This window comes from Dermacentor variabilis, unplaced genomic scaffold (assembly GCF_050947875.1).
Source record: "Dermacentor variabilis isolate Ectoservices unplaced genomic scaffold, ASM5094787v1 scaffold_13, whole genome shotgun sequence".
Lineage (NCBI taxonomy): Eukaryota > Metazoa > Arthropoda > Arachnida > Ixodida > Ixodidae > Dermacentor > Dermacentor variabilis.
This window is the reverse complement of record NW_027460291.1, coordinates 45,997,226-46,017,713: the sequence shown is the minus strand read 5'-3', so window position 1 is coordinate 46,017,713 and position 20,488 is coordinate 45,997,226. Positions and strand designations below refer to the sequence as shown.

Here is a 20,488-nt window from a genome sequence, read left to right as displayed (position 1 = left end):
CGAAATTCAGACGAAAAACCATCATTCATGTTAGGAGGACGGTAAACAGCACCAATAATTACATCAGTTGAACAATACTTAAAAGAAACCCATACACAGTCAAGAAAAGAACTAATCATCACAGGCATGGTTAGCAAATCATCCCTTATCCCCAAGAGTACACCACCTCCTTTACGGTACGATCTGTCGCATCGAAAGATGCTAAAACGTGTCTGGCTGACAAAAATGGAATTATCGGGAATAAGATCAGTCAGCCATGTTTCGGTTAGCGCTACAAGTCATGCGGAGCATGAATCGATTAGTGAAGAGATAGCAACATCCTTCGATACGACCCTTCTGATGTTAGTGTAAAGGAAAGAAATGGCTTTGGAAGCATTACATGGCGATCTTTGAAGAAAATGGAAAGCTGGGGTCTGATTTGAGGGAGTGGCAGACGAACATCATTCTTGCGTGGGATGCCGAGAAACACATACTACGCGAGCAGCCTCAGTGTCCCATACATAAGTATCGCTATTAATGTGAAGCTTGTTGAATACGAGACGAATGCGGTCACCTTCTTTCTTTACAGATTTCCCGTACTGCCACAGATGACGGCGCTTTTGTCGGACAGCCTCAGAATAATCACGAGCGATGCTGAAGTCAGTGTCCTTCAGCCTCGATCCGTTGCTTAGCACAGATTTAACTTCTTTATCATTGTAAAATTTAGCAATGATTGGTCTCGCCTTACTTGTAGAAAAACGGCCCAAACGATGCGCTCTCACAACTGAAGTTGTGACGACACCAAGTTTGCTGGAACGAAATTCGTTCACGAGCTGCTCCGAAGTCGCCCAAGTTTCATCGTCTGCATCATGGATTCCATAAAAAAGAACATTAGACCATCTAGACCGGTTTTCTAAATCATCAATTTTGTCTTGCATTTTAGGCAATTCTAAGTTCGGGGTTACGCGGACTGTGCAGATGGCGCCAATTCAGTTTTAGATTCCAATTCAACAACACGCTTAGTTAGGGCATCCAAGTCATTCTTGTGGCTGATATGAATGTTTAGGATCTTATTTAATGACTCCAAGACTGTAGTATGGCTAGCTTCCAAACGTTTGACCACAAGAGCCACATTCTCTAATTTGTCCTCTTGCGCCTTAGTCATGGGCCCAGGGTTCGATTCAACATCGCCGCCGAGAAGTAGAACGCGCCAAAGGTACATCAAAGCAGCACGGGCACATTTGAAAGCACGGGCACATTTGAAACATCGTCGTTATGGTAACACAAAGTTTCATACTAAGAGACCTGGAAGAACATCAGCGGTGAGCGTGGCATCGTAACTGCGGTGCCGTGGCCCGTTGCGTCGGTGAAATGTGCGCGTTTTTTGAGCGGATGGGTCAGCTGACGCCGTTCCATGTTGCCGGACTGAATACACAGTAGTGTCCAGAACTGTCAGTGGTGCGTGCGCTGATGCGGTGCACTTGGTTGAGAGTGGAGCGCATAATTCCTTGCAGCATCAGGACACCAAAAAGGTTGAGGCATGACCAGCCGTAGCGGTGCCGGCGTGACGGGAGACAGCTTGCCCAAGGGTAGCAGTAGTCGTAATAAAGCTGAATCGGAGGTATAGAATAAAGGTAGCACGAACATACGCTCCAACCTCCAGTCACGATGATGAAGAAATGGAACCGTTTTATGAAGATGTTGAATTAACGGTGCAAAAAGTGCAAACTCAGTATACTGTAGTCATGGACGACTTCAATCCAAAAGTGGAGGAAAAGCAAGATGGTGAAGAAGCAATTGGCAACTACGGCATGGATTCTAGGAATATTCGAGGAGATATGTCGGTGGAATTCCCCGAAAGGAATAAGCTTCGAATAATGAACACCCTTTTCAGGAAGCGTAACAAAAAGTGGACCCGGAAACGCGCCAATGGGGAAACAAGAAATGAAATTGATTTCATATACTTTCTGCCGATCCCAGCATAGTGCAGGATGTAGAAGGTTTAAGTAGGGTAAACTGCAGTGATCATAGGTTACTGAGGGCTAGGATTCAGAAGAGAGAAAGAGTAAAATTGGTCAAGAAGAAACCAGCCAACTAGACGCAGTAAGGGCAAAAGCAGACCAATTAAGAAGTGCGAACAAAGAGCAAAATGTGCTATATACCTCCACCAAACCCGAGGGTGTGGGCTTGACGTATACAGGCCACGGCAGCCGCGTTTTCATGGGGGTGAAGTGCAAAAACGCTCGTGTACCGTGCATTGGATGACCGCAAAAGAACCTCAGGTTGTCAAAATTTATCGGGAGTCCCCTAATACGGCGTTCTTCATAATCATATGTCGCTTTGGCTCGTAAAAATACATTTTCGTGCAAGAGCATCAAATGGCCCATTGAGCGAAAAATCCGGTGTCCGTCGTCTGGACAAGCGAAAAATGGCACCTAAATTCCCATTGGCTGCGACACCACGTCACAGGCGCGCCTCGACGTAGCAGAGCGGGCCTGTGTTATCCACGCATTCCTCGTCCGCGCAAGCTCTTGCCTGCGTTTGAACTGCGCTTCTGTAATCGCTCTAACGAAATTAATGCACAAGGAACGTTACAGAAATTTTGAGAATTGCATACTAATGCGTAAGCATTCTTTGGGTTGGCTGTTACTTTTCTTTTGCTTACTGATCTTTGCTAGCTTATGCATCTCTACTAAACGCTTTTTCCGGAGCCAAAGAATGCTTACGCATTATTTGACGATTCTTACAATTTCTGCAGAATTTTTGTATCGAGCGTCGCCCCATAACGTCGTTTTCGGTCCGCTTCTGAAGACCTCCTTTGCCCTTCTTGCTGTTGATCATCTCCTAGTTCCTGTCGCTGTTCTTGTTGTTGCCTCTGTCGACTACGCTATTCCCATTGTCGTTCAGCGTTCCTATACGCTGCTTCTCTGTTTCATGAAGCTTACATTTCTTTGGCGCCATTGCAAGAACTCGTCTCGGCGCCCCCGATCACTTCAACGCGATCGTATAAACTGAACCTAACCGATACCACAACGCGTTTTTTGCCAAACCACATCTACCAATCAGTTATTCTTATCATTTTATACTTTTCCATTGCAACACTTTTATTGCTAAACAACGGCGGAACCGGACGTCTGACTCGTTCGTCGTCTCGCAGCAACTGCGCGAGCAGCGCCCGTGGACACTGCTCGACGCACCTTTTTATTTGGAACGCACTTCCACGGCCGCCAAAATTGCTAAAGGCTGCCGGTTTCAAAAAGAAGTAAACCTTTTGAACGGGATGCCTCCAACGGGAAGTGGTGGTGGCTGCTCAGGTGTCGCCTCGTATGCAGAGCGCAGATGCAGCAAGTACTCTTCGCGCAAGCGTTTCTAGGGATGACCTGCTGAAGCTTGCCGATGTATGCTTCGACGTCGCAAATCGATGCTTGTTGAATGGGGTAGCCTGGCGCCCAACTATTGAGGCAAGCACATTGTACATTTGTGAAGTAAGAAGTATGAAGGCGTTAATGGGCATAGCTCGTCAGGGTCTACAGAGAAATGTGTTAACCCTTAAACGCCCGTAGTGAACATATTTCTCACCATTTTACGGAGCCTTTATCTCCAAAACAGTCAATTATTCCGCCATGAGACTGTGGAAACATCTGGAGTAACGCTTGAGAATCCACTGGGAAAACATTTAGCGACTCCTGTGCCACCCACTACGCGGCGCTACAGTTTCCATGAGTGCTATCGGCATTTTTCTCTCTAGGCGGGCGTCTGTCGCGCGCGTTTTTAACTACTGCAATAACTCGTGGAGGAATGTATCTGTCGCTGCGAGAAATGTTCGTTAATGCATTTCTTGAATGCTTCAAATGTTGAACTATTGTTTGGCTCACTTTTGGAGCCTAACGTAATGACGAAGTAACTTTTTGTATGTTTGAGTTGTAACTATGGAGTGGGAATATAATTGCCTACGGGCCTTCCACGATGGTAATTCCTCGAAGTGCGATTTTATGTTTCTCTAGATGGAAACGCACTTGATATTTGTACAGGCTCTGGATTAGTACTTTACCTGACGATCTAAACCACTCTTCTAACACCGAGGAATATGATAACGAGGACGAACCATTGCGTATAAATACTCGCTCCATGCGACTACAAAGCAAGACGTTAGTTCCTCTGATATAGATTTGAGCGACAACTGAGAAGATGACAACGAACGTTAGGAAAGTTCTTTGATGGCTAGTCTGCACTGTCACTGCCACATACAAAGAACGTACGAAAGTCTGACCGAAAGCCGCTAGCCTCTTCAAAGCTGGCACCCGACCTCATGCTGCTGATGATATTTGAGCCATTGTTTGGGGATGTATTTCACATTATTGGGAAACAAACCGTGCCATCCAGACAGTTTCTGAACGGATATAGTGGAAGAAAAAGAGCAGCAACGCACGAGCCCTGAAGGTCTTCCAAGGTGACAGGAAAAATTTAGTGTACCAGATGAAGTCCGGCCGTCAGCCATACCAGATTTTCATACAGGAACAGCAATCTTCAAACGCTGATAGTGCTGCTCAAGTAAGCAGAACGATAAGAGGTCAAACATTGTTTGCTCAACAAGCAATGTTCACCTTCACGTCGGCTATGCTTTGAGAAATTGCACCAGAACTAGGGGTGTGCCAAAGGCCCGCAGGGAAATGTATTTCAACCCTAATAATTTTTATTTTGCGTAATTTTAGGAAACTTCTGGTATTGTAATATGTTCTTCGGCAATGAACACTGTTTTCAAGAAATCTTGCATTTGTATTTACAAAAGATACCTTATGAGCGTTTAAGAGTTGAGGGACGGGTATTGATGTTCGCTTCTACCTCACACAGAACAGCTGTTATCTCTTGAAACGGTAGGGAATTGCGAACTAGGGCGCGCTTCAATGTGTAATTGGTGATGCGGACCAGCTGTTCCCACTACCCTCCTCACCAAGGCGCTCGCTCGATGCAGAACTTCCATTGGATGCGGTGTGCACTGCAGAAATCTGCCCACCTGAATGCGGGATCATTTCCAAGCTGTCCAGCGCAGGGATGAAAGGCAAGGGCGTTGTCCGAATAAATGGTCGAATAAATGCCGCCACGACGAGAGATGAAACGCCGAAAGGTGGCGAGGAAGCTGGTGCTGGTTTTTTCAGCTGTGAGCTCAAGACAAGGAGCATGCATTACCGCATATGAGGAGATGGCGATGTAGGCTTTGGGGTGAATTTTGTGTGTTGAAATAAAGTGGTACGCAGAAGTCAACCCCGATAACTGTATATGGACTCGCTTCTGAAATCAAATCTCATCGCAATGGTGCTAGGGGTGCAGACTCTGGTGTGAGCTTGCGTCTTCTGCAAATCAGGCAGCCTCTCAGAGCCGACTTCACAGATTGGCGCCCTTTTAGCAGCCAGAAGTGTTCGCGTAGCTCGGTGGTACCTGCTCGACGCTTCAGTAAAGCATCCGTTCATGGGTTGAACGAATCAGCAGCTGTGAATTATTCCCTTTCATGGTACTTCCTGCAGCTTGCGAGATTCCGCAGAACTGATTAGCCATATTCGGTGTCCCTCCCTATGCTGGCGCATTCAGTTGATTCGTCTTCCTAGCAGCGAATTCTCGGCGAGTTGGCACATAGGCGACTAAGATGAAAGTCAGGCAAATAAACGCATTGGTTGCACAACAAAAAACGGAGACTCAAAGAAAGCTCTTGTTAAGCAAATGAAGGCCACGTTTCACCAAAAAAAAAAGAGAAAGAACAGAACTGCGACAAGAAGGTGCATGTAGTTCCCTATTTGAATAAAGTGTCACACTGTTCAAAGGCGGTGGTTGAACGGCGTGGTGTGAACATTGTGTTTTCGACGCCGTCATAGTTGTCTACTTTGTATTCGCGCATTTCGGCACATTGCGAAAGCGCCTTCGGCTTCTCGACTAATCATAAACACAAATTTGTTAACTGCGCCTCGGAAGTGATATCTACAAAATACCCGTGACTTGCGGAAAGGTGTATATTGGCTAAACCGGGATGTGTATAAGCAGAGGCTGAGGGAACGCAACAACAAAGTAGCCTCAGGAGAGGGTGGTGAATTAGCCCATCATTGCTGTAGATGTGGTTGTGCTCCTCTATTCAGTTCTATAGCAATTTTTGGCCGCAGTCAAACGGGAACTAGAACACAAATTGTTGCCTTCCAGATTAAGAAGTATAATTACCTATGCATTAGTGTACCATCACATAACTCAAAAGGAGTGTTCTTATGGCGCACCTTGAATGTCATAACAAATTTGAGTGATAATGTGTATAACTTGCGCTGGTTGTAGTGTCGATTTGTGCTGGCGCATGGACTTGGCGAGACCTTGGGATTTATGGCTATAAGAAAGTTGGCTGGGATTCTAGCATCGTTCTGTGTATTCCTTGTTTCTTTTTTATGCGTTTCTTTCGCTGGTTTTCATCTTAGTCTTCGTGGCGCATCTCTGTTTCCGTGAATGCCTGGCGCTTAAAAGATGATGACGCGTGATGCCGTCGACTTATTGTTTAATGAGTAAAACGCAGCTGCGTACAAGTGTGCTGGATACTACTTTGCTTGCCCAAAATATGCTTCAGCTTTTACACATCCAGTTATTGTTGCTTCTGCACTGATATCGCAATTGCTGCTGATTATACTTGAATTCCATTTTTAATCACTTGTCCAGTGTATACAAGAGGCTGTTGGTATTTTGGCATGAGGGAGTGCTCTGTTTGTCTCAGTCATTTAGGACATGCAGCCTAGACAAAAAGCTTCAAAAAAAGTAGTTGAATACATCTGGGGCCCGGAAAACAAATACTTGCAGATGTTATGCAAGGGCGGCATGCCGACACAATTTATGCCCGCACGCAATGGCGAAATAACATTTCAGAATAACATGAGATGCAATGTCAAATATTGGAGAGTGGAAGTTCTCAACCAAATTCATACAAGAAAAAGTGCAAACAAATAATGTATTAGGAAATAGTAGTATTTTAAGCTTTCAATAAAATATAGCTTCAGGGAAACGGATGACAGAGTATACAAATCACAGAAGGCGTCATACTTATTTAGCGTTGAAGTTTCGTTCATTTTTGTTTGTGTCTTCCTTTTGTAACGACGAGCCATTGCTTAACAATGTTTAGATATGGCAGCTAACTCATGACTTTCGGGTTGTTTGACATTTTAATGGCGCACTGTAGCCCGTCGCGGTCATACGCAAGCACTAAGCACATCAAAAGTCGTCAGCTGTCAAGTGGTATCACTTGGCCTCACGCGGCCACCACCACCAGTTTCTACATTCCTCCATAATCTCTGTCCCCGTGGCATGATGGAGAGAATGCAAAATTTGCAGCGACTAGGCTCCACCCTGCTCCAAATCGGTTGCACTTTGACGCAGTAACAATTGAAAGGTCATTGGTGTTTGTTCGTTCGAGTTTTATGACGCATGCATTTTGACGAAAAACAAACAAACAAACAAATGCTGATCTAATGCACATGTTCGACTCTTTGTGAAGCGAAGCTCATTTGAAGTGGCTAGCTGAATGCTATGACCATTTTCATTGTCTGCACCATGATTTCCAGCATAGTGATTACGTGCCTACCCGGCAAGACGAGGGAAACACCAAAACCACGTGACCCTTGCGGCCAGAGACCACAAGCTCTCCGGGGTTGGCCCAGTTTTGACTACATCATCTCCGCGTTCGGCTCAATTTACTGCTGCACTGTCTCCACGGTCGACCCATCTCACTTGGCAAGAAAGCAACCGAGCAGACGTGCCAATATCTGTGGTAGAAGGCATAGAAGCGTCGCTTCATCATTGAAATTATGCTCTTGAACGCGAATATTTGTCGCCATGAGAATTTTTGGGCACTGTTTTTTGTTTCATTCTATAATTCCTTACAGAACGGAGCCGGCCGCCCGCACGTCTTTACCGGGTGCTGTAGAGCTGTCTATAGACTCTTTTCACGGCAGTCCTGTGGGTGCCGTCATGTTCGATCACGCGGTGACGCGTCTATTGTCGGCCTCAGCTGCATCCGTGTTTACAATGATATGCATGACGCCCGGTGTGGCTCAGCAAACTTCTGTTCCGGGGGGTGCCGTAGACGGTGACTGGGTGAACCACACGAACTTTGGCCGCAGCTTCAAACAACATGTAAGCATTTTCCGAGATCATTAAGCATCGTCCAAACGGTGTGAGCAGCCTATATAGTGCTTATAATTGTAGCGGGGCTAGAAATGTATTCCAAGCTATCCGAACTTTCCGGTTATGAATCATATCGTCACTGTGTTTTACTTTACGTTATTTATTTGTCTAGCACTTTGAAATAGCCGCTTCTCATTTTTCTAACTCAGTAAGATTTCTCGGTATGGTCAGTATCTGACTGTATTTTAGAGCGCAGCTCTTTGGCGTCCGTTCCTGGGTTTCGCGTCGTCGTCGGCGTTGTCGTCGGCCTCGTAACCAGTTCCGCCCCCCTTTCATCCCCCCAGCGCTAGCAGCGACCGACTGATACCGCTGGATGCCGCTGACGCCGCTAGAGAGTCAAGATAACGTGACTGCATAGAACACCGTCGCCGCCATGCAGAAAGAGGAGGAAAGGGTCCCCCCCCCCGTTCTTGTGTGGCGGATAGGGTGCTCTTCAGTTGCCGACGCGCCGGTTATTTCACGTAGGCCCCGGCACGTCGACGAATACGTGACCACCTTCCCACGGCTAGACCTGGTTCTTAGCGCTGCGGAAGCGAGGGTATCATATTGTTTGTATCGGCATCGGCGGCGTTGTCCCTGAAACCAACTCCGCAGCTGGGGTTGACTCACTATCGGCGTCAGCGGCATCAGTCAGTCGCTGCTATCTCTTCCCTCCTCCCTTTATCGTGTTGTCCACTTGCTGCGCGCGCTTCTGCCCCCATCGTTTGCCGCTGGGTGTACACGCCGCCCCCCTCCCCCCTCTTCCTGCGAGTCTCCGGTTGTCAAAGCGCCGGCTCGAACTTAATTCCTTTCTTCGCTCCTCCTCCAATGCAACCCCTGTGCGGTGGCAATCAGAGAGCCAGATCGGTGGCGGCGGATCTGTATATGTGCACCGCCCGAGCCGAAATTGCCGCTGCCGTTCGCCCTGTGCGGTGGCAATCAGAGAGCCAGATCGGTGGCGGCTTGACATAAAGACAAACAGCAATTTCCTAACACTTATGCGGGAGAACATCCCGTTCCTCTCGCTCGTAACGCGTCCCACGGCTGTGACAACCTCGCGAGGCACTTGTACAGATCTCGTCTTTGAGAATGAAGCATTGGTGTACCAAGTCGAACATATATCAGTCTATTTCTCCGACCACAAAGCTTCCTTCATGACTGTCAAGAACTGTTAGTGGAGTCTTTGTTAAAGGAATACGTGTGAAAAATAAAAAAAAAATTCTGTGATAGCGCATACATGTGTTGCTCGATTTCTTTGCCTCAATCTATCGAAAAGGTGAAACAGCTTATTTGCTGCGCTCAAATTTCGCATTAGGAAGTAACGTAATCGTCGGTAATTTTTTTTTCTGATAATCACTCGCGAGTGTGCTCAGTTGCGATAGATTTATTCTTGCTGCACACAAGGTTTAGCACGTTGATTATCTGTACTTTGTAAAAGCTTGTAGCAAAAATGTATTATATGGCTAGTCACTCCCTTACTCCTGTGGACTGTCACGCAACGTTCAACTTCGAACATTCGTGTGTAGTCAGTGTAGTCGCCGTCACACATGCTTGGGCGCATTGATTCGAGAATGCGTACATTTAGTTATTCTTAATATGGAGGAGATATAGTGGGCGTAAGTTTGCGTTTGAGTAGGTGTGGGTGTGTGCAGATAGCGCGCGATAAATTTACTATGCCATAAAGTGGTCCTACTCCCTTAGTCACTGGGTAATGAGCAGTGCTCACTCTTGTCGACGCTCCGGAGTTCAAGCCCTTTCATTTGAAGTTAGCGATACAACGTTGGCAGATTAGTGAATTTTCTTATCCTCGAGGAAGGCCGTGCATTGCCAAGGGCAGGCAACACACGCAGTCCTTGTGTAGCAGTGGTCCGTGTAATTGGTCACTCAGATCGATTCCATGAATAATCATACCAGTCACTATTTTTGCAGCCAAGTACTGCAGTCGTCTTCCTTTTAACGTTCCGAATTTTGTAGCGGAAATGGATCCCAGTGCGTTAGCGAACACCTAGGCGCTTTTCCGACAACTGATCGCACAAAAGCAGGGCAGAAGCAGCTATGATTCGTGCGCTTTCGCTGAGGCAATGTGTGGCGCGCCGCCGAAAGTGCCATCTCGTTCCTCTAGAGCGAACTGCTCCGCGAAGAGAGCCTATGTGGAGTTCGATCCGTTATTTGAGTGCTGTCCTATGTGTGAGCTATTCGGCAAGGCAGCAGTAGCAGCAATCACGGTCAGCAAACTTCGTGAATGTTCATAATTACTTTGTTTAGCGCAAAACAACGGCACAAGAGAGACGACGGGAGAAGGCGCTAAAGAAAGTAATGATGGATTTGTACCAACTAGCCCGCCAACGCATTGTGCTGAACCACCTTCGTGAGTGTTCTGGAATAAAGCTTCCCTTTGAAAGGTGCAATACGAGCACTGTCAGTCGGGGTCGCCATTCAGTTTGAAACTTGCAAACAGCCCTAGCTCTTCATACAAATGTCCCCTTTGTAATGATTACGCCTCCCTATATCACACCACATGGGCGTGTCCCAACTTGAAGGCGGCCCCGCCAATACCCAACCCCACACCCGAGCAGTGGGAGGCCGTGCTGACTAGTTCGGACCCTCGTAACCAGCAGCAACTGGTGCGGCGGGCCCGGGAGACAGCAAGAGCCGCAGGAGCCCTGGACTAAGGGCGCCTCCCGCACAAGCTGAAAGACACCTGCTTGTCCTTTCTTTTTTTTTAAATAAATGTTTCTCCTCCTCCTCCTCCTCCTCTTGCTAAAAGGTACGTCCACCGGGGCAAGTAACATGTTCGTAGTAAATATTCACCGTCGTCGCAGGCTTCTGTTGCATTGCTGCGTTCGTTTTTCTAGATCATGTGAACAGCTAACTGTTGTTTTCAACCAACTGTGCAAACCTCTCTTCTTTCCTGTTTGGCGCAGGTACTTCGCCATCGTGCATCCGCTGTGCGGTCGCTTGTCCCGGTGGCGTTCCGTGACCATCATCGGGGCGCTCTGGGGCTGCTCGGCGCTCCTATCTCTGCCGCCGCTGCTGTACTCGCGCACGCTCTCGTACCGCTACGCCGACGGCAGCGTGCGCACAGTGTGCATCCTCGTCTGGCCCGACGGTCCGCCGTACGCATCCTACGACGACTACGTGTGAGTACAGGCTTGAGCTGTTCGACCTTAATTAAGCCTATACGATGAACAGTAGGCCTATAAAATGAAACATACACGGTGACATTATATGGAGCGTCTAGGCGCCAAAATTTTCTGGCTCATGAAATTTGAATATGCATGCACTCATATAAATTAGGAGAAAGCAGGGCATCCATTGGCCAGTTGTTATTACATAAAGCCTTTTCTAGCGATTTAGCACGAGTTTTCTGCATCGTATATGTCTCTAGCCTCCTACCGGAGGCCGATCCCCGAGATACTGCAGCCTAAGAAATGTGGCCGCTATGGGCTACTGGGACCACTAGCCACCGTGGTGTCACGAATAGAATGGTACATTTATATATGAATACGTTAAATTTGTTAAATAATTGTCAATAATAACATTGCCCGACTGCATAATTGGAGCAGATGACTCCTAGCACAACCGCACTATTCAGCGATGGACGCTTGCACCAGCTACCCAAATATCACATCCCTAATCGTTTTCCGCGTGCAAGCCAGCGCGTCAGGACACTCTACAGGTTTTACTACACTATCAATTAATAGAACACTCCATGCGATCTTTCTCCGTAGTCGATAATTACAGGTAACAAGCTTGGAGGACGCTTAAGCTTCGCCTTTAAGAGTGGAACGTGATACCGTTCAAATATCCATGACTGCTTATCACGCTTCCCGGCAACTGCAGCTTAAGTAACCGTAATGTTTGCGAGAAAGCGCTGGCGGCGAACGTTATGCATGAAGGCAAGCTTTGTCGCAAAAATGCGGCCTTTTGCCTGGGTCGGTCCCGAAGATACTGCACTGCCTCGCCGACAAAAAACAGCGAAATAACCGTTTTTGGTTACTTTTATTGTTTGGCACGTTTAATATTTAAGTCTGAGAAGGCTTCACATAAAAGGCATGCGCAGCCGGTGTTTTTGCGCATGACATTTGCTTGTGTGCGGTCATTCTCAAAATGTCGAGGACTAACTTTGTCAAGAATGTAAGACAAGGTACAAGCAACCTTAGGGATAGAATGGTGTGGCAATATAGCCCACATATACCGCGTGTCGTATAGCAAGGCACGTCATATACATATATGCCTAAATAAATACTGCAATTTTCGCTCACGGACAACTCTGCCGACGCCAACACCGGATTTTCTGCGACACGGGGCCCCCGAGGCTATCGCGTTAAAATGCCGTTTTTAAAAGCCAAACTTTTCTCTGCGAACCTCGCTGGGTTTCATGGCCGTAGAGAGCTGCGGCCTGGCTGTTGCCTTGCCGAATAGGCCAACCAATCACAGTAGAGGACGCGCGCCGCGCGCATCTCTGGGTTCCTCGCAGCACCACCAGGGCATCAAGGATTAAGAACCATGTGCTTGCTGCGGTAAAGGAGACGATCGATGGAACATGCCTTATCAGAATGTGAAGATATCTACCTAGCTGCCAGCTTAGGCTTCTCTGGCCTCCTTGAAGCCCTTGGGTTCAGCGATAGCAGGGGGAAAGTAAACATGTCCGCAGTAGAGATTAGTAAGAGCCCACTTGAGCTTTGGTGGCCGAAAAGTAGGGAGACCACAAGCAACTGAGGCGTAGAATACAGAGTGCTCAGTAATAGTTCAAAAATCTCGATGGCGGGAATTCTCTGCGTTTGTGTGTTTTCTCAAAAAATATAAGTAGGACATTAGGCAAAATAAGAAGAAAGGCTTGGTCGCGCAACCCACCACCCCATTTCCAAGGGGACGCTCATAGCATCCATTCATCGATCCGCGACAGCGGCGTTGCCAGTCGTGCGGGGGAAAGAAAAAAAGTACAGAAAGCTCGCTTTCGTGCATCCGCGGCTGCACAGCAATGAGGAGGTAAACGCTTCTTGCGGATAGAATGAACTCGAAAGGCGCCACGTACGTATGCGCATGCTGCCTCTCCAACCGCTCATTAGTCTTCCTAGTACTCGCTAATACTCGCTGGTATTCACCAACTACGCTTAACAAAAGGCTCCATATAATTTGTATGTGTGCGTGTGTGCGTGTGTGTGTGCGTGTGTGTGTGCGTGTGTGTGTGTGTGCGTGTTTTGACTATTTATGCATTCACACAAGGCTTCCCTCTATATTGTTACGTGTAGCTGACGTACGAGTCTACAATATATTTACACGCAGACAAGCGGTGGCAATGATGGCGACGCTATATCAAGCGGTGGCCACGTCGTCTTCCTTCTCCTCAGTGCAGCCACACTGTGGCGGCTGTTCCGTAGCATCACCCCCGGCAGTAGAAGCGCCGTCCCGGTGCTTAATCTACACATCTGCGGCGAAAGGTGTGTGATATGGCTTTAGTCTCGCCACGTGAACGATGTCACTTGCAGCCGACGATGACGCTGACAGGTCGGCGGGGACGACTTCATACGTGACATCGGTCACTTGTCGCACCACACGGTATGGGCCAGTGTAGCGGGACAGCAGCTTTTCGGAAAGGCCCACACGTCGAATGGGGGTCCAGAGAAGCACCAGAGAACCCGGAGTAAATTGTACGTCGCGATGGTGGCAATCATAGAGGCGTCTCTGATGTTCCTGCGAGGCCTCGAGACGGGTGCGGGCGAGCTGGCGCGCGTGGTCGGCGTGTGCGATCGCGTCGCGGGCGTATTCGGTGGTTGAACGTGTGGCCGAGGGCAACAATGTGTCCAAGGGCAACGCGGGTTCTCGGCCATATAGGAGATAGAATGGTGAATAGCCGGCGGTGTCGTGACGCGATGAATTATACGCGAACGTCACATATGGTAAGTGAAGATCCCAGTCGTGGTGGTCGGTCGCGACGTACTTGGATAGCATGTCGGTGATGGTCCGGTTGAGGCGCTCCGTGAGGCCGTTGGTTTGTGGGTGGTAGGACGTGCTGAACTTGTGCTTAGTCGAGCAGGAGTGGAGGATGTCCTCGACGACTGCCGACAGAAAGCTGCGGCCACGGTCAGTGAGTAATTGGCGCGGGGCACCGTGCACTAAAATAATGTCATAGAGCAGAAAGTCAGCAACGTCAGTAGCACAACTTGTCGGGAGGGCTCTGGTGATTGCGTACCGCGTAGCATAATCAGTAGCGACGGCGACCCATTTATTGCCGGAGCCCGAGAGAGGGAACGGTCCAAGAAGGTCTAGACCAACACGGAAAAAGGGTTCCGGTGGGATGTCGATCGGCTGAAGACATCCAGCTGGAGGTGTGGAGGGCTTCTTCCGGCGCTGACAGGGCTCACAAGCGGCAACGTAGCGCCGCACGGAGCGAGCGAGACCCGGCCAAAAGAAGCGACGGCGTACACGGTCGTATGTGCGCGAGACGCCCAAGTGTCCAGCCACGGGAGCGTCGTGAAGTTGTTGGAGGACAGTCGACCGCAAGTGGGATGGAATTACGAGCAGAAGGTCACGGCCGTGTGGATCGAGATTGCGGCGGTATAGTGTCCCTTCCTTAAGGAGAAACATCCGGAGAGAAGCGTCGCCAGGCGTTGACTCCAGATGGTCGATGAGGGCTCGTAAGGAAGGATCGCGGCGTTGCTCATTGCCGATTTCGAGCAACTTGGACACAGAGAAAACGCAAGTGATGGTGTCCGCATCAACCGGGTCGTCGACGGGGTAGCGGGACAAACAATCGGCATCCTGGTGCAAGCGTCCCGTCTTGTATACCACGGAGAAGGTATATTCTTGCAGGCGTAACGCCCAGCGAGCGAGTCGTCCCGTGGGGTCCTTGAGCGAGGATAGCCAGCAGAGCGCGTGGTGATCAGTGATGACACAGAAGGGGCGTCCGTACAAGTATGGGCGAAACTTGGCAACAGCCCACACAAGAGCGAGGCACTCGCGCTCTGTGATTGAATAATTGCGCTCGGCGGGTGATAGAAGTCGGCTGGCATAGGCTATAACGCGATCATGTCCACGCTGGTGTTGTGCTAATACTGCTCCTATGCCGTGACCACTGGCATCAGTTCGAACTTCCGTTGAAGCAGACGGGTCAAAATGGGCCAGAATTGGAGGCGTGGTAAGGAGAGTAGTGAGCTGCGAAAAAGATGCGGCATGGTCAGGTCCCCAAGAAAAGAGGGCGTCTTTCTTCAAGAGGTCGGTAAGGGGACGGGCGATGGTCGCAAAATCCTTCACAAAGCGTCGGAAATATGAGCACAGCCCTACGAAACTACGAACGTCCTTGGTAGACTTCGGAACAGGAAAGTTCGTAACGGCGCGAATCTTGTCCGGGTCAGGTCGCACGCCTCTGGCGTCCACGAGGTGTCCAAGGACGGTGATTTGGCGGCGAGCGAAGTGACATTTTGACGAGTTCAACTGGAGACCGGCGCGGCGGAACACGTCAAGAATCGCTGAAAGGCGGTCTAGATGCGTGTCAAATGTGGGTGAGTAAACGATGACGGCGTCCAGATAGCACAAACAGGTGGACCACTTGAACCCCTGAAGCAAAGAGTCCATCATTCGTTCGAAGGTGGCGGGCGCGTTACAGAGACCGAAAGGCATCACCTTGAACTGATAAAGGCCGTCAGGGGTAACAAATGCAGTCTTCTCTCTGTCCATGTCGTCGACGGATATCTGCCAGTATCCGGACCGTAAGTCGATAGAAGAAAAATAAGTGGCACCGTACAGGCAGTCTAGAGCGTCATCAATACGTGGCAAAGGGTACACGTCCTTTTTTGTGATTTTGTTCAGGTGGCGATAATCTACACAAAAACGCCACGTTCCATCCTTCTTTTTGACAAGTACGACGGGAGAAGCCCAGGGACTACAGGAAGGCTCGATAATGTCCTTTGCAAGCATCTTTTTGACTTCCTGTTGGATAACAGCTCGTTCTGACGCAGAAACACGATATGGACGACGGTGAATAGGGTTCGCATCGCCAGTGTTTATGCGATGGGTCACGACGGACGTTTGACCTAAGGGTCGATTGTCAAAGTCAAAAATGTCGCGATAGCCTTCAAGAACGCGGCAAAGGGCTGCAGCTTGAGCAGGTGTAAGGTCAGAGGAGACCATCTTCTTCATGTCGACGTCAGTACTGTGCGATGACGTCACGGTATGGGCTGAGCTGTAACGATCTTCCACTGTGAATGGCTCAACCTCATCATCCTGCAAAGCGCGAATTATAGCCAAGGAGATCCCCTGGGGCAGAACTTGCGCGGTTAGCGCGAAATTGACGAGTGGAAGGCAGGTGCGGTTACCAGTAATTTTCAGCACAGTGTGCGGCACGATAACACCATGTGTAAGCATAACGGCCGGAATTGGTGCGGCCACGTAATTGCCGTCAGGTACAGCTGGTGAGGACAACAAGTCAATGTGTGTCATAGAGTGAGGTGGTAGGCGAATAAAATCTATGCAGCTCAGATGGCTGGGAGGCGGGTCCACAGGGTCGGCAAGAAGAGGCAAGTCAAGGCGAAGTGAGCCGGCCGAACAGTCAATGAGGGCAGAATGATGGGCAAGAAAATCCAGACCGAGAATGAGTTCGTGAGGGCAATGCTCGATGACGGTGAAGAGAACGACGGTGTGTCTCGCAGCAATGGTGAGTCGGGCAGAGCACATGCCAACAATAGCGACAGTCCCTCCGTCGGCGACTTGTACAAATCGGTTCGGGGCAGGCGTCAGAACTTTCTTGAGCCGACGGCGAAGAGCAGCACTCATAATGGACACATGCGCCCCGGTGTCAATCAACGCGCACACAGGAACATTGTCGACGAGAACGTCCAAAAGATTCTGGTTGGTCGGTAAGGTGAAGCGAGGATTTTGAGGCAATGTCGTCTTTGCAGCTTCACCTCCAGAAGCTGCGCTGTCTAGTTTTCCGGTCGGGGGAGCGGCGAGTAGGTCGGAGAAGAAGCACGGCGAGACGGGGGCGAGCGAGATTGACGACGGGAGGGAGAAGGCGAGCGGGAGTAGCGGGGACGTGTCAAAGGCGTCGCAGGGTCAGATGATGGGGTGGGCATAGAAGGGCCGAAGGAAAAGGACGCACTAGAGGGGCGAGGGTGGTAATTAGGAGAATAGCGTGTGGGGGAAGTCCAGCGGCTGCGGCAGTGGCGAGCGACATGTCCAATGCGTCGGCAGTTAAAACAGATCGGCTTGTCGTCCACGGTTCGCCATTCTGAGGGGTTGCGCTGTCCATAAGAGTAAGAAGGGCGCGGTGGGGCCGTGCGTGGAGAGAGAGGTTCCGAGCATACCGAACGAATGGAGTGCGGGCCGACGTTGGACAACTCTTGACGGACGATGGCCTGGATCAAGGAGATTGTCACCGGAGAATGATCAGGTGACGGAAAGGAAGGGGCCGCCGGTTGTGCCGCTTCGACCTCACGACGAATAATGCGGGTCAAGTTGTCACATCGCGACGGCTGGTGGAAGAGGTCGTCACAGGATGACGTAGCAGCTGTGTTGGGAAGTCGCGTGATGTGCTGGGATAACCGGCGGCTTTTAGCATGCTCAAGACGGCGGCACTCCTTGAGGATCGTATCGATGCTGGTGACGTTGGTAAACACCAGTAAATTGAAGGCGTCGTCAGCAATCCCTTTGAGGACGTGATTTACCTTATCGTCCTCAGACATGGACGGGTCAGCCTTGGCACAAAGGGCCAAGACGTCGAGAATGTAGGACACGTAGGACTCGGTCGACGTCTGTACACGTGTGGCTAGGGCTTTCTTGGCAGTGACTTGACGACCGAAGGGATTGCCAAAAAGGTCGCGGAGCTTCTCTTTGAAGAGATCCCAGCTCGAGATCTCCTCTTCGTGAGTCTGGAACCATGCAAGTGGAGCTCCGTCGAGGTAGAAAACAACGTTCGCGAGCATAATAGTCGAATCCCACCTGTGACTGGTGCTGACACGTTCGTATAAGCGGAGCCAGTCGTCAACATCAGGACTGCCGACTCCGTTAAAAACACCAGGATCCCGAGGTGGGGAAATGGCGACGTAGGTCGGGGCTGCAGGCGGAGACGGTTGCGTAGAGGAAGTGCCGCCAGCAGGAGCCGAAGTTGCACTGTCGCCGTTGCGACCGCTGCGAAGCTCCATGACGGGTACGGGGAACGTCCACCTCCACCAAATTAATGTTACGTGTAGCTGACGTACGAGTCTACAATATATTTACACGCAGACAAGCGGTGGCAATGATGGCGACGCTATATCAAGCGGTGGCCACGTCGTCTTCCTTCTCCTCAGTGCAGCCACACTGTGGCGGCTGTTCCGTAGCAATATGAATACGAACTCGTTCAATCTGTTGCATTGTTCTAGTTTTATTAGCTTTTCTGAATATCATTACTCATATAACCTGCACTTCCAATTTGCGTCAGAATTTGAACGCCAGGTGGCGAAAGATGTCTAAGCGTGTTCGTGTTCCAATTGCACCGACTGGTGCACACAGGCAGCTCAAATTTGCCCGTGTGGCAGGCGTATAAGACCTTAGGTTGACAGCTTTGCTTGCTGTAATGAATTCTACCACACGTACGCAGACCCTGCAGTTTGTGTCATCGTTTTACCACATGTAATATATCATGGTAGTACCCGTCGTTGCGAGGGTTCTGCAGCGAAGCACAGCGCTCCTGACATCGCGTGAACATACCCACGTATATTAATTCTCAGGACACTTGACGAGAAACTCCCGTGAAACACCAATCGCACTGAAGCAAGGAAGACTCGCATGCGCTCCAATAACACGCTGTGGGCTAGACGCACGAACTCTGTGCTGCTGCGTGTGCTGCGCCCGCTGCAGCTCGATTTTGGGGCACCCAGACGCAAGGCTGCGGACAGTGGAGGCCGAGGATAAGCGTCAATGCCTTCAAAACCATGCAGTTCAAAAGCGTGAGGCGGACGAACACCCGCTGTAAGCATGCCGCAATGAATGAACGCGAGGCCAATACAAGGCCAGAACGCCGAGAAGACCCTCAAGTTCTAGCCGATGCTGCTCACGGTCATTGTGCTCTTTCTGTCCCTCTGTGTCTGAGCGCGTCACGCCACGCGTGTTGACTGAACCAGCCTATGTTTACTGCAATTCGTAATGCCAGTAAAGCTTCAAGCCTTACTTCATGTAATAGTGTAGGGTGTTGCTATTGAAATCGTTCTTTTGTCGTTAGGCCGAAATTATGATGTAAAAAAAAAAGCACAGTTTCACCCGAAAGGCGAAGCATCGATTGCGATAGCAAATTAGTGAACAGCTACACGAAGTAAGAATAGTAGTTATATCGGCCGTACAAACTTGCAAACATAGGCATACTATACACGCGGACAACGTTTTGTGGCTAGCAAGGGAAAGGTACGGGGACGTGGCTGATGCACATGTGTCACCGCGCCAAGTAGTCCGGCAGCGTTCGACAGTGCTTTTGGTTGCTCGGAACAAACGCTGAATTGGCGCAGCATGCACGTGCGAAGGTTTCGTGTTTCCCCAGACGGGAAAGGGAAAATCCGCGAAATAAGTAAACCTGTATACTCAGTGGTGCGTTCTGCCTTATTTCACTGTTCCTAATAAACTGTTTATGTTTTGTCTTCCCCAGCCTAAACCGACGTGGATTAACACGCTGGACTCTTTTCAGAAGCGCTCTCACTTGTGCGCGCTTTGCCTCCGTAGCTTTCCTGTCATATCCACAGAAAGTTGTCCGCGAGTATAACCAAATTAATAAGCATGGTGTCACGCGCGCACAAACCAACATGAACGCATCTCATCGCGGATACTTGATGTCAAAACAGTGCAGTGAGGAAACGCGGCAGCAGCAGCGAGCAAATTAACCTTTGTGCAGCCGCTCGCACCAACGCAAACTATGCCTTGAAAACACAGCGCAGCGCGGACTCTGTACCCTTCGAAGTTGGCTTTCGAAATAATGCAGCCTCGCCGGGCGCGCGCGGCCGCATGGGCCGCCCGGAGGCGTATACGCAAAACATATTCCATAGACGCCGGGGGGAGGGGGGGGGTGTCAGAGCTGCGCGCCTATTGGCTCTTGCCACAAGCCACTTCCGCTAGCATGGCGGCACCCAGGGACGCGACCTCCGACGTTGCCTCCGAGATTTAAGTTTATTTACGCTCCGACGCTGGGCTGCCGCCGCGGTGAACGCGATGCAGCGGTGGGCACTGACGCCCATTTGATGATCGGAGCACGCATCACTTGCAATGTGGCGTATCCGAGGCACGTAAAGTAGCTTGGAATGCTTCATGAAACGCCTGTGCCACGTCGCGCAAGGGTGGCGTCCAGGCCTCTGACAACGCCACG

At 49.8% G+C, this 20,488-nt stretch overlaps 1 protein-coding gene across 1 annotated transcript in view; it reads left to right on the top strand.

Moving 5' to 3' along the window:
• The window catches only part of LOC142566752 (tachykinin-like peptides receptor 86C), a 423,363-nt gene that overhangs the window by 178,459 nt on the left and 224,416 nt on the right, over positions 1-20,488 (top strand). Inside the window, exon 2 of the mRNA XM_075677640.1 lies at positions 11,085-11,300. Coding sequence (XP_075533755.1) covers positions 11,085-11,300 — 216 coding nt within the window. The remainder of the gene's footprint in view (positions 1-11,084; positions 11,301-20,488) is intronic.